At 47.2% G+C, this 12,291-nt stretch overlaps 1 protein-coding gene across 2 annotated transcripts in view; it reads left to right on the top strand.

The window, feature by feature from the left end:
• The window catches only part of ITGA9 (integrin subunit alpha 9), a 364,186-nt gene that overhangs the window by 38,974 nt on the left and 312,921 nt on the right, over window positions 1-12,291 (top strand). The window contains exon 5 of one of the 2 annotated variants that reach the window (XM_019984744.2): window positions 9,060-9,127. The exons of the other annotated variant lie outside the window; for it this stretch is intronic. Coding sequence (XP_019840303.2) covers window positions 9,060-9,127 — 68 coding nt within the window. The remainder of the gene's footprint in view (window positions 1-9,059; window positions 9,128-12,291) is intronic. 2 annotated transcript variants of the gene reach the window in all.

Here is a 12,291-nt window from a genome sequence, read left to right on the forward strand (position 1 = left end):
AGGGGAAGCTGGAGGGTGACCAGAGGGGACAGCTAGAGCCAGACGAGGGGCCAGATCTCTTGCAGTGACTCTTGGGCTCAAGGAGCCCCATCAAGCTTTTCCTTTTGTGTGAAGAATTCTTATTTTGGGCACAAAAATATTCTACACTTCAAACATGTTTCCATACATTGTGTGGAATTGTTGACCGCTTAAACTCTGTCATCTAACCGTTTCCTTATAGATATTCAAATGTTATGAATCTCCTCTTCTAATATTGCTTATCTATGTGATGGATATCTTCAGCTTTATTCCTTTTAGAGACACTGACAGATTTAGAGTTACCAAATATTTTTCAAGCAGACGCTTTCTGGGTTCCAGGTATTCTGCTTGGTACTTAACATTTATGATTTTACTGGATAATCACATCATAGGGGAGTAACTATTCTTATGTCCATTGTACAGACAAGAAAACTGAGGCTTTTTGGTTTCTTCCCTTAAAGATTACTACAAAACATTGAGTATAGTTCCTTGTTTGTATAGTAGGTCCTTGTTGCTTCTTATCTATTTTATGTATGGTATATGTGTGTGTGTATATATATATATATATATATATATATGTATGTATAATAAGTAGTGAAAGTGAAAGTGAAGTCGCTCAGTCGTGTCCGACTCTTAGCGACCCCATGGATTGCAGCCTGACAGGCTCCTCCGTCCATGGGATTTTCCAGGCAAGAGTGCTGGAGTGGGGTGCCATCGCCTTTTCCGATAATAAGTAATATGTATGTGTTAATACTAAACTCCTAATTTAGGCTTCCCCCCTTCCCCTTAGGTAGCTGTAGTTTGGTTTCTATGTCTGTAAGTCTATTTCTGTATTTCTGTTTTGTGCGTGCTTAGTTGCTTCAGTTCAGTTCAGTTGCTCAGTCGTGTCCAACTCTTTGTGACCCCATCGACTGTGGCACACCAGGCTTCCCTGTTCCGGAGTTTACCCAAACTCATGTCGATTGAGTTGGTGATGCCATCCAACTCTCTCATCCTCTGTCATCCCCTTCTCCTCCCACCTTCAGTCTTTCCTAGCATCAGGGTCTTTTCAAATGAGTCAGCTCCTCGCATCAGGTGGCCAGAGTACTGGCGTTTCAGTTGCAACATCAGTCCTTCCAATGAATATTTAGGACTGATCTCCGTTAGGATGGTCTGGTTGGATCTCCTTGCAGTCCAAGGGACTCTCAAGAGTCTTCTCCAACATCACAGTTCAAAAACATCAATTTTTCGGCTCTCAGCTTTCTTTATAGTTCAACTCTCACATCCATACATGACTACTGGAAAAACCATAGCTTTGACTAGATGGACCTTTGTTGGCAAAGTAATGTCTCTGCTTTTGAATATGCTGTCTAGGTTGGTCATAACTTTCCTTCCAAGGAGCAAGCATCTTTTAATTTCATGGCTGCAGTCACCATCTGCAGTGATTTTGGAGCCCCTCCAAATAAAGTCTGTCGTTATTTCCATTGTTTCCCCATCTATTTGCCATAAAGTAATGGGACCAGATGCCATGATCTTAGTTTTATGAATGTTGAGTTTTAAGCCAACTTTTTCACTCTCCTCTTTCAATTTCATCAAGAGACTCTTTAGTTCTTCTTCGCTTTCTGCCATAAGGGTGGTATCATCTGCATATCTGAAGTTATTGATATTTCTCCTGGCAATCTTGATTCCAGCTTGTGCTTCATCCAGTCCAGCATTTCTCATGATGCACTCTGCATAAATTAAATAAGCAGGGTGACAACATACAGCCTTGACATACTCCTTTTCCTATTTGGAACCAGTCTGTTGTTCCATGTCCAGTTCTAACTGTTGCTTCCTGACCTGAATACAGATTTCTCAGGAGGCAGGTCTGGTGATCTGTTATTCCCATCACTTTAAGAATTTCCCACAGTTTGTTGTGATCCACACAGTCAAAGGCTTTAGCATAGGCAATAAAGTAGAAGTAGATGTTTTTCTGGAACTCTCTTGCTTTTTCGATGATCCAGTGGATGTTGGCAATTTGGTCTCTGGTTCCTCTGGCTTTTCTAAATCCAGCTTTAACATCTGGAAGTTCATGGTTCACATGCTGTTGAAGCCTGGCTTGGAGAATTTTGAGCATTACTTTACTAGCGTGTGAGATGAGTGCAATTGTGCAGTAGTTCGAGCATTCTTTGGCATTGCCTTTCTTTGGGATTGGAATGAAAACTGACCTTTTCAGTCCTGTGGCCACTACTGAGTTTTCTAGATTCTCTGACATATTGAGTGTAGTACTTTCCACAGCATCATCTTTCAGGATTTGAAATAGCTCAACTGGAATTCCATTAACTCCACTAGCTTTGTCTGTAGTGATGCTTCCTAAGGCCCACTTGACTTCACATTCCAGGATGTCTAGCTCTAGGTGAGTGATCATACCATCGTGGTGATCTGGGTTGTGAAGGTCTTTTTTTGTACACTTCTTCTGTGTATTCTTGCCACCTCTTCTCCATATCTTCTGCTTCTGTTAGGTCCATACCAGTTCTGTCCTTTGTTGTGCCCATCTTTGCATGAAATGTTCCCTTGGCATCTCTAATTTTCATGAAGAGATCTCTAGTCTTTCCCATTCTGTTGTTTTCTTCTACTTCTTTGCATTTATCACTGAGGAAGGCTTTCTTATCTCTCCTTGCTATTCTTTGGAACTCTGCATTTAGATGGATATATCTTTCCTTTTCTCCTTTGCCTTTTGCTTCTCTTCTTTTCACTGCTATTTATAAGGCCTCCTCAGACAACCATTTTGCTTGTTTGCATTCTTTTTCTTGGTCTTGATCACTGCTTCCTAGAATATCATGAACCTCTGTCCATAGTTTCAGGCACCCTGTCTATCAGATCTAATGCCTTGAAGCTATGTGTCACTTTCACTGTATAATCGTAAGGGATTTGGTTTAGGTCCTACCCGAATGGTCTAGTGGTTTTCCCTACTTTCTTCAATTTAAGTTTGAATTTGGCAATAAGGAGTTCATGATCTGAGCCACAGTCACCTCCTGGTCTTGTTTTTGCTGACTGTATAGAACTTCTCTATCTTTGGCTGCAAAGAATATATTCAGCCTGATTTCGGTGTTGACCATCTGGTGATGTCTTAGTCATGCCCAACTCTCTGCGACCCTATGGACTGTATGGATCCTGCTAGGCTTCTCTGTATGTATGTAGCCTGCTAGGCTTCTCTGACTGTGGCATTTTTCAGGCAAGAATACTGGGGTGGGTTGCATTTTGTCCTCCAGGGGATCTTCCCCACCCAGGTATCAGACCTGTGTCTCTAGCGTCTCCTTCATTGCAGGTGGATTCTTTCCCCACTGAGCCGTTGGGAAGCCCCATTTCTGTTTTGTGTATAAGTTCATTTGTATAATCAAATTGTTTTATTATCATTTGGTTAGTATTCACTCAGAAATTGAGCAAAAATTTAGACATGAAGAGTGGGAAGCAGTTTTTTCCATCTGGTATTTTATTTCATGGCTAAGCTAAGAAACTATGGAAAGATAGCTTTTAAATTGATGTGTTAAAAAGACTTGCTTTAAGATGAAACTTTCTCGAATGGATAAAAGGAAGAGTTCAGTAGGAAGAATATATGTTACACTGTATAGTGCATCTTGATCTTTCAGTGGATTGGTTTTATCCCACCAGTGTTTTGGGAAGAGTGCAGGAAGCGACCCCACCCAGGCTAATTCTTGAATGAATTAAATTCATTAGTGTAAACTCCATGCATCAAGTTGTGGGTTGTGAACGTTTGGAAACCAGTATTTTTTTCCTCTCTGAATTGCCTGCTGTTTAGACAGGGTTTAGTGAAACCAGCAGCTCAACCAAGGGAAAATACTACCATTTTTAGGCTGAAGGAGCCATACATCTTACTGAATCAAAGTGTATGACGCAGGCCACGTAATTCAGACCCACCCACATCAGAAAGAGCTTTCCAGCCTGTTCCCAGCTCCTCCGAGGGATGCCTAGGCCACCATGCCTTGCTTCCCTGATTGAGTTCCCCTCGTTTAACAGTCAGGTTTGTAATAGCATCTGTGTGCTGCTGTCCTGCCAAGCCCGATTCTCTTTTGCTGCTTCAAGGTGGACACACGTTTTGTTCTATAGCGGAGAGGAAGGAAACTGGCAGGTTGTGGTCCTCTCTGCCCGGCCACGTCCTGAGGGCATTTGGAGACTTGAGTGGGTGGAGACTGAGGGGCCCACTGCCTTTGTGTGTGCAGGGGCAGTTCTTCCTGGCAACGCAGGAGACTGGCGGTCCTGTCCCAGCCCTCCACCCTGTACTTCCTGACCTATCCACAGAGCAAGGCTGTGTGACCTGGCTGTGTTGTGGTGGGGCAGCCCCTTGTCTCCACACCCACCCCTTCTCATAGAGGCTCTCCTGCTTCTCAGGTGTCGACAAGCAAAAGCAAGCTTTCTAGCATATAGGTATGATAGATTGCCCTACATATATATATAAGTATATATATACTTTTTTTTTTTTTAAGAAAGGCCTATGTTTTAGAACTGGTTTAGAAACTTCAACCTGCCCTTTATATATACATATATATATAATATATATAATATTTAAATGTATTATATAATATAAACAAGATATACAAAATATTAAAATATATATTTATGTATTATATATATGTTTTTATGTATTGTGTATTTGTATATATTTATATATATTATCAATTCAGTTCATTTGCTCAGTCATGTCTGACTCCTTGCGACCCCATGGACTGCAGCACGCCAGCCTTCCCTGTCCATCACCAACTCCCAGAATGTGCTCAAACTCATGTCCATTGAGTCGGTGATGCCATCCAAACACCTCATCCTCTCTTGTCCCCTTTTCTTCCTGCCTTCAATCTTTTCCAGCATCAGGGTCCTTTCTAATGAGTCAGCTCTTCATATCAGGTGGCCAGAGTAGTGGAGCTTCAGCTTTAGCATCAGCATCAGTCCTTCCAGTGAGTATTCAGGATTGATTTTCCTTTAGGATTGACTGGTTTGATCTCCTTGCAGTCCAAGGGACTCTCAGGAGTCTTCTCCAGCACCACAGTTCAAAAGCATCAATTCTTTGGCGCTCAGCTTTCTTTATGGCCCAACTCTCACATCTATATATGACTACTGGAAAAATCATAGCTTTGACTATATGGACTTTTGTCAGTAAAGTAACGTCTCTGCTTTTTAATATGCTCTCTAGGTTGGTCATAGCTTTTCTTCCGAGGAGCAAGCATCTTTTAATATCATGGCTGCAGTCACCATCTGCAGTGGTTTTGAAGCCCAAGAAAATAAAGTCTCTCACTGTTTCAATTGTTTCCCCATCTATTTGCCATGAAGTGATGGAACTGGATGCCATATCTTATTTTATATATATATATATTTTTTTTTTTTTCTTGCAGAAGGAATCAGGTTAAAGTAACAGTAGTATCCTTAACTCATGGAAATAACACTCAAAAGAGTGGAAACAACTGGAGCATGCTGTGGCCCAGGACTCAGTGCCTGCTGGGAAGGCCCCCGTAGCCCGAGCCCAGGCCCCAGGGGCCACCGCTGCACCCTGAGGCGCTAGTTTATCTGTTGTGTGGCCTTGCTCACTTGACAGATAATTTCTTAGAGCACTTCTTTCTGAATCAGGATTTTTGAATATCTGGTAGGCCAGCACAGTGTGGGTGTTTGATTTTTACTGAAAAGGGGCAGGCCAGGCACAGAACTTGACTTGGGGTTTGGGTGGCTGTGTTTGCACAATGGTAGCTAGTCTCAAGATTCAGTTGGTCAGGAATAACTTTGAAGTGTTGTGTAAGGGCTGCTCACGTCACTTCTTCACAGGAGTTTGACTTTTAGAAGAAGAGCACTTTGTCGCAGGAGTGCTGGGCGTGGCCATCCCATCTGTGTTCTCAGAGCTTTGAGGACTGTGCATGGAGGATCATGCCAAGGGGGTAGGCAGGGATTGAAGAGCTGGTTCTGAGTATTCTTTCCAGTTCCTCCTGCAGCCTTAGAGGGAGATGGTATTGCCTAAGGTAGAATCAACCAACCTAGGTTTGGAAAGCCCAGAAAAATCCATGCTGTGCATCCTTGACCTGCTCTAGTCATTCCCACCATCATCCTCAGGGCTCCGGGTCAGTGACGGCACCCATTGGAGAAGCAGGGTTCCTGGCACCCAGGACACAGCTCCTCTTCAAGCAAGGCTGGGGTGGAGGTCAGAGGGCAGGGCTGGGAGGTCAGAGGGCACAGAGGTCCAAGGTGAGCAGATTGGAGAGTCCAGGTACTCAGCGTCTGGAGGAATGTGCTGGGCCCTTTGCGTCTCTGCTCAGGGCCTTGTGTCGGCACAGACAACAGCGTCCACCCCTTTCCTTGGCAAAGCCTCACCTGCACACACCATACCTTGTACAGGGCTGTATTAGAGGCACTGAGATCAGTGAACTTGTCTTGGTGTTGAATAAACTATGTGATGAATACATTTTGAAGTGGAGAGAGGGGATCACTTTACCTGCAAGGTCACCTGGGCAGAGAAGCTTGAGGAGGGGTTTTGGAAGGTTCTGGAAAGCTGTGAAATGTGAAATGTCAGCTACACATCCCAGTGGAGCCTTGCTAGATTGGAGTTGCCACAATTGCCTGCTGAAGAGTGTGGTGCAGTAGGGAGGGGCCCTGAAGTGTGGAAGCATAGGACTGGATCCTGTTCCAGGTTGAAGGGGTTAACCAGAGTACAGACATTTCTGGACAGTCAGAACATGGCCTGTCCTCTCATCAGGAGTCTTGGGTACCAGTCAGGAGCCCCATGTGGTTGATTCCTTGCTCTAGAGCATCCCAAGGAGGCAGGTATAGACCCTGGGGTTTTAGGACCATCGGAGCCTGTGTGATGGTGCCTGCTGCCTGTGTGTCTCTGGTCCACAGACCTTGGAAGAGGCTGTCCCAGCTCAGGGAGCCGGGCTGGCCTCTGAATGATGCCAAGATACTGGCTGAGGCAAGGGTGCTGGTCAAAGGGCTTCCCCTGCTGGCCTTTGGTCTGGGGTGGGGTTGGGACCTTCCCAGATCCCAGAATGGTTGTGGTCTACCTCAGGAACCCTGGGGTCTGCTCCTGGCTCAGAGCTCACCAGCGGAGTTTGGGGATGTAGAGAAAGACAAGTTTTTCCGTCTGTTTTTGGAGCCCCTGTCACAAAAGAGACCTTGAGACTTCTTTCTTTAAAGCATGAAAGATTCCTACATAATTCCTACTCATGTGCTAAATTTATGAGGCTGAACTCCTGTGTCCTGCACCGGAGTTTCCTTCGGCTCATGTGAATTTCCTTTGTACGTTTCATTTGTCCAAGACTTAGGATTGGGTGTTTAACCCTAGAGTCGGTGGGTGGATGTGCTTTTTGCCAGACCTTCCACATTTAATATGACTGTTTGTTCCAGTTGGGGCATTCCGATCCTTCTTGCCATTGTGCTATTTGATATAAGATTTATTATTAATTTCTGTGATTTCTTGCCATCATACAGTTTGATGCAGGATCTGTTTATGACTTTGCATCAAGCCTTGCTCCCGGCCCTGGGTGCAAGATGTTGCTGAGAAGTTGCATTGCATCGTCACTGGGTTGCTTTCTGTCAGGGCTGTGAGTTCTCTTTGTAATAACAGGACAAGGCAGAAGGAACTGATTTAGCCCTCGCCTGGAAGAGGAGTAACTCCATTGACATTCCGTTGTAATTTAGCAGTTGGTTAATGGCCACTTACTGGAAAATGTTACCAGGCTCTGCGGTGAGTGTTGTTAGAAACTGAATTACTCTGTGTATTTCCCCTGAGCCCGTCCCCCGCTTCTCTTCCAGGACACACTCTGGGCCGCAGGAAGTGGCACTGTGTTGCAATCACAGCCTCATTGTTCCTTTGTATTATTTACTTTGTGTTTCAGAATGAACTATATTGCTTTTAATGGAAGCAGAGACTTGTCAGGAGCCTGGGGAGGCAGGGAGTGACATGGGGAAGGGGGTCACTGGGTTGTTTTACAGGGTAGCTTAGACCTGAAGGTGCCCGGGGGCCGCCCTGAGTCTATGTCCAGCCAAGTCAGTTTCACAGGTAATTAATCACTTAAGCTGGACATCATTCCATTTCCATGTCTTTACCCCTGTCATTATTTCAAATGGCTAGTCACCTTCTGGGTTTGGTATAACCACTCACTTTGCAAAACCTTTGATCAGTCACAGAGGTGAAAGAATGAGGGATTTCCCAGTCTGCCACACTTGGGTAGAATCTGGCTTTGCCATTTACTAGCTGTGTGCCCTCGGAGGAGTCACTTAACCGCTCTGAGCCTCTGGGGCTTTCACTTGTTTACAAATGGCCCTATGCGTTCCCAGGGATGAGGGATTGATGAAATGATATGTGAGTACAGCTGGTACAGTGCCCAGAACCTGCTAAACTTAAAATGCCAAGGGAAATATGAAACAGTAGCAACAGAGTTCCCGTTTGTTGGGTTGGAGTACTGGGAGTTGAGGAAATGGCGGAGGAAGAGAACCCATTCGTGTGTTTTCTTCTGGCCTGGAGAGGTCTCCCCTTTTCCTTCCACACGAGGAGTTCAGAGTGATGCTGTCACCGTGCGCTGGGGCCGGTCCAGCAGGATGCCCTCTTCCTGCAGCGCCTGGGCTCTGAGGGCGGGAAGGCGTGTTGCCTCCAGCTGGAAGTAGTGTCTTTTTGGGAGGCTTCGTTGTCTCCCAGGGGACTCCACACTGCGATGGCCACATCATTCTGTTTCTGGGTCATGTTTTCAGCTCTTCCTTCCTCCTGGGGCTCCCCATCCTTTCTGGGCTGAATGAAGTAATTGTCACCAGCCTCCCACTTAATTACGGTGGCTGCCACTCCTCCTTTCCCACATACAAAGGAAGTCCGTCGGGGCACTTGGCAGCCTCACTACCTGATGGCCCCGGAGCCTGGATTTTTGAGGTCTGGTGGATTCCTGAGACTTTCCTTCTGCGCCCCAGTCTGCACGGCGTCCCTAGGCCCTGCCCACAGCCGCACGCGGGGCCGTGGCCAGCGCGCCGGGCTGCTCCACACACGCCTGGCACACACTGACGAGGCTGTGGTCTGCTTCTCTCCCTCCCCGCCCCTCTAGAGTACAAGAAGAAGTACGGAGAGGAGCACGGCTCCTGCCAGGCCGGGATAGCGGGCTTCTTCACCGAGGTGGGTATTGCTGTTTGGGCCCCTCTTCTCTCATGGGTGTTCATTTCTTGGCTAATGGGGGTTTCAGGGGCCCTTTGAGGTGAGTCTTCTGATCCCCCTGCGCCCCCTGGTCCCATCCTTGATCTCTGTGTGAATTCTGGTCCTCACATCCAGGGAAGGATGTTGCCACTGGTGGGGGCACCTCCTGGCCAGAGGCCACGGGGCAGAGGGGGTGAGCTGGCCCATTTGGACCCCCGTTCGGACGGTTTCTCCAGGAGTCAGTTTGACTCTGAGACCTATGGAAGGAATTGATTCAAGGGGGTGGGAGAGAGACAACGCCCAGTTAAGTTTATGTCTTCTTGCCAGCAGGTGTGAGGCTACATTAAGCATCCAGACATCACCTCCTAGCAATCCTTCTCCTTAGAGGAGAGACTCAGTTTTTCTGCACAGCCCCAACCACCCCCTTTCCCAGTTTCTGAAGGACCATGACTTCGGATTCTTATGATCTGTTCTGTCGGACCATGACCTTTGGCTGGTGGCCCCTGTTTAGGGGACTATTTTCTCATGTGATTCTCACCCACTGTCTGTCTACTCTTCACATCAGCTCCTCATTTCTCGTTTTTATGGTGGTCTGCCACGGGAAAAGTTCTATGCCAGGCTCTGTAAGTGGCCCCATCATCCAGCTAGCTGCTCAGGCCAAAAAAAAAATGTACTTTTTACTTTACTTCTAATCATACACAGTCTTATTGTTTTAACCTCCAGAGTACATCCCAGATATGACAGCTTTAATCACCACTGTCATCACCCTTCAGAAGAGCCATGGTCATTGGCTGGAGATACACTGGCCCCGAATTTGTCTCCTTGTATCCGTGCTTTTTTTTTTTTTTGGTAGTAAAATACACATCACAGCTTCCCAGATAGCGCTAGTGGTAAAGAACCTGCCTGCCAACACAGGAGATATTAGAGATGCAGGTTTGATCCCTGGGTTGGGAAGATCCCCTGGAGGAGGGCAAGGCAACCCACTCCAGTATTCTTGCCTGGAGAATCCTATGGACAGAGGAGCCTGGTGGGCTACAGTGGGGTCACAAAGAGTCGGACTCAGCTGAAGAGACTTAACAGACACATGGTTCCTTTACAGACAGTGAACATTCATCTTTGGTCAGATCTAACAATCTTTTTCTTTCTGGATTCTAGACCTCTCTGTTAGGATGGTCATCCCCATCTTAGGAGTGTGAAATGGTCACCTGTAGTTTGTTATGCCACTTTTATAGATTAAAAAATATATCTTTAATCCATCTTGGATTTATGTTTGCAAATATTATGTGAGGGAAATGAACATTGTTTTCTTAAGTGTGTGGTTGGTTGTTCTGATACTGGTTTGTTAAATAGTTTCTTTATCCTCATTGGTTTGAAATACCATCCTGCTGTAGGCCAAGGTCACCATCTTCCATCTCAGTGAGCATTTAGGTGGTGCAATTTCTGTGGCTGTTATTCCTCCAGTGAGATCTAGTGAGAACGACTCAACCCAGTCGGCAACAGGGAACTGCTGTAAGTTTGCAAGCAGGTGACAGACACGGTGGTGGCCGTGCTGTAAGAAAGGCTGTTTGGGCAGGTCTTGTGCCCAGGAGTCTGGAAGTGGGGCAGCCTGGAGGGAGGCCAGGTTGAAGGCTGTGATGTGGTCCTGCCACAAAATGACAGGGCAGCTTGGGGAGGGGGATGCTTCAGGAATCAAAAGGATGACAGCAGTCAGAGAATGTGAAGGCAGTGTCAGTGGGCTGGGCAAGCAGAGGACTGTGGGGTGGAGGAAGGAGGTTTTATGCCAGGATTCTGGGGAATGGTGGTACCAGTGGAAAGAGGGCTGCCCCAGAAAGAACCCACTGGAAGAGGCAAACCACGGGGTCTGCCTTAGACATGTGCCATGTGAGGTAATGGCATGGGATGGCCACACGAATGTTTTTAGAACGTAGCCTCAATGTGACCAATCCTAGTATGTTTCTGAGGGGACTAGATACGCTTCCCTGGTGGCTCAGATGATAAAGAATCTTCCTGTAGTGCAAGAGACCTGGGTTTGATCCCTGGATTGGGATGACCCCCTGGAGGAGGGCATGGCAACCCACTCCAGGATTCTTGCCTGGAGAATTCCACAGACACAGGAACCTGGTGGGCTACAGTCCATGGAGTGACAAAGACTCAGACACAATTGAATGACTAAGCACAGCACACAGGTGTGCTTAGCATGGGTCTGGGGTTGGGGGGCTCTGGGTGTATGTGTGTATGTGTGTATGTGTGTAGAATACCTCCTTTAGACAGTGGGAAGAGAAAGTCAAGTCATTGCAGAAATGAGAATTCATCAGAGATGGTGGTGGGGAGCTAGAGGGGAGGAGGAGTCCTGGGGAGCAGGTATCTCCAGCTGGAGAGTCAAGAAGGATGAGGACACTGGGGCTGGGGGGTGAAGAGGAGGAAGATCAGGGGTGCAGAGGGTAAGCAGGGGGCCGTGCCAGCCCGGGTTCCCAGAGGAACCAGAGGACCTGTTGGGATCCCAGGCCCTGGGCTCCAGAGCCCAAGGGAAGCGTGGTTGGGGAGCAGTGGCGCTGGTGTGTGGAGCGCTGCAGGCGGGCAGGGTCTGGAGGGCTCAGTCCTGACCTGGCCACGCCATCTCTAGCCACAGGGGCCCTTGGCCTTTGGTTCAGTTCCCAGGCTTTTGCACTCCCTAAACAGGAGGTCTTTGAACTCGCGGACTCTCTTGTTTCTGGAACTTCGGCTGTTGGAGGCCAGGCAGGAAATGCGGTTGAAGGGGTCAGGCAGCCCTGCACCCCTCTCCTGCCCTCCCGCTGACCTTGTCACTTGGGTTTGCCTTCACTGGGAGCTGGGCCTTCCCTGCACAGGATGGGCAGCTGCCTCCCAAGCTGGATGTGCTTCCGTGGCCTTCCGGTCATGGCCCTGTTGTCCCAAACTTCTTGGGCCCAAGGCGACTGCTTGTCTTGAAGATCAGTGACCCTGGTTATCAAAGCTGTTTGAGCTGTGGACACATAAATTTTAGCCCAGCGTTGAGGACAAGAAGAGAACTTTCAGGAACATGTTTATTTTTGCAGCCTAGGATAACAGAGATAGATACTTCTAAGCAGTGTGAGAAGACAGCCCAGCCCCGCCAGCGTTGGGACACCACCATGAGAACCTGGGGACAT

The sequence above is a fragment of the Bos indicus genome, chromosome 22 (genome assembly GCF_029378745.1).
Source record: "Bos indicus isolate NIAB-ARS_2022 breed Sahiwal x Tharparkar chromosome 22, NIAB-ARS_B.indTharparkar_mat_pri_1.0, whole genome shotgun sequence".
NCBI classification, from domain to species: domain Eukaryota; kingdom Metazoa; phylum Chordata; class Mammalia; order Artiodactyla; family Bovidae; genus Bos; species Bos indicus.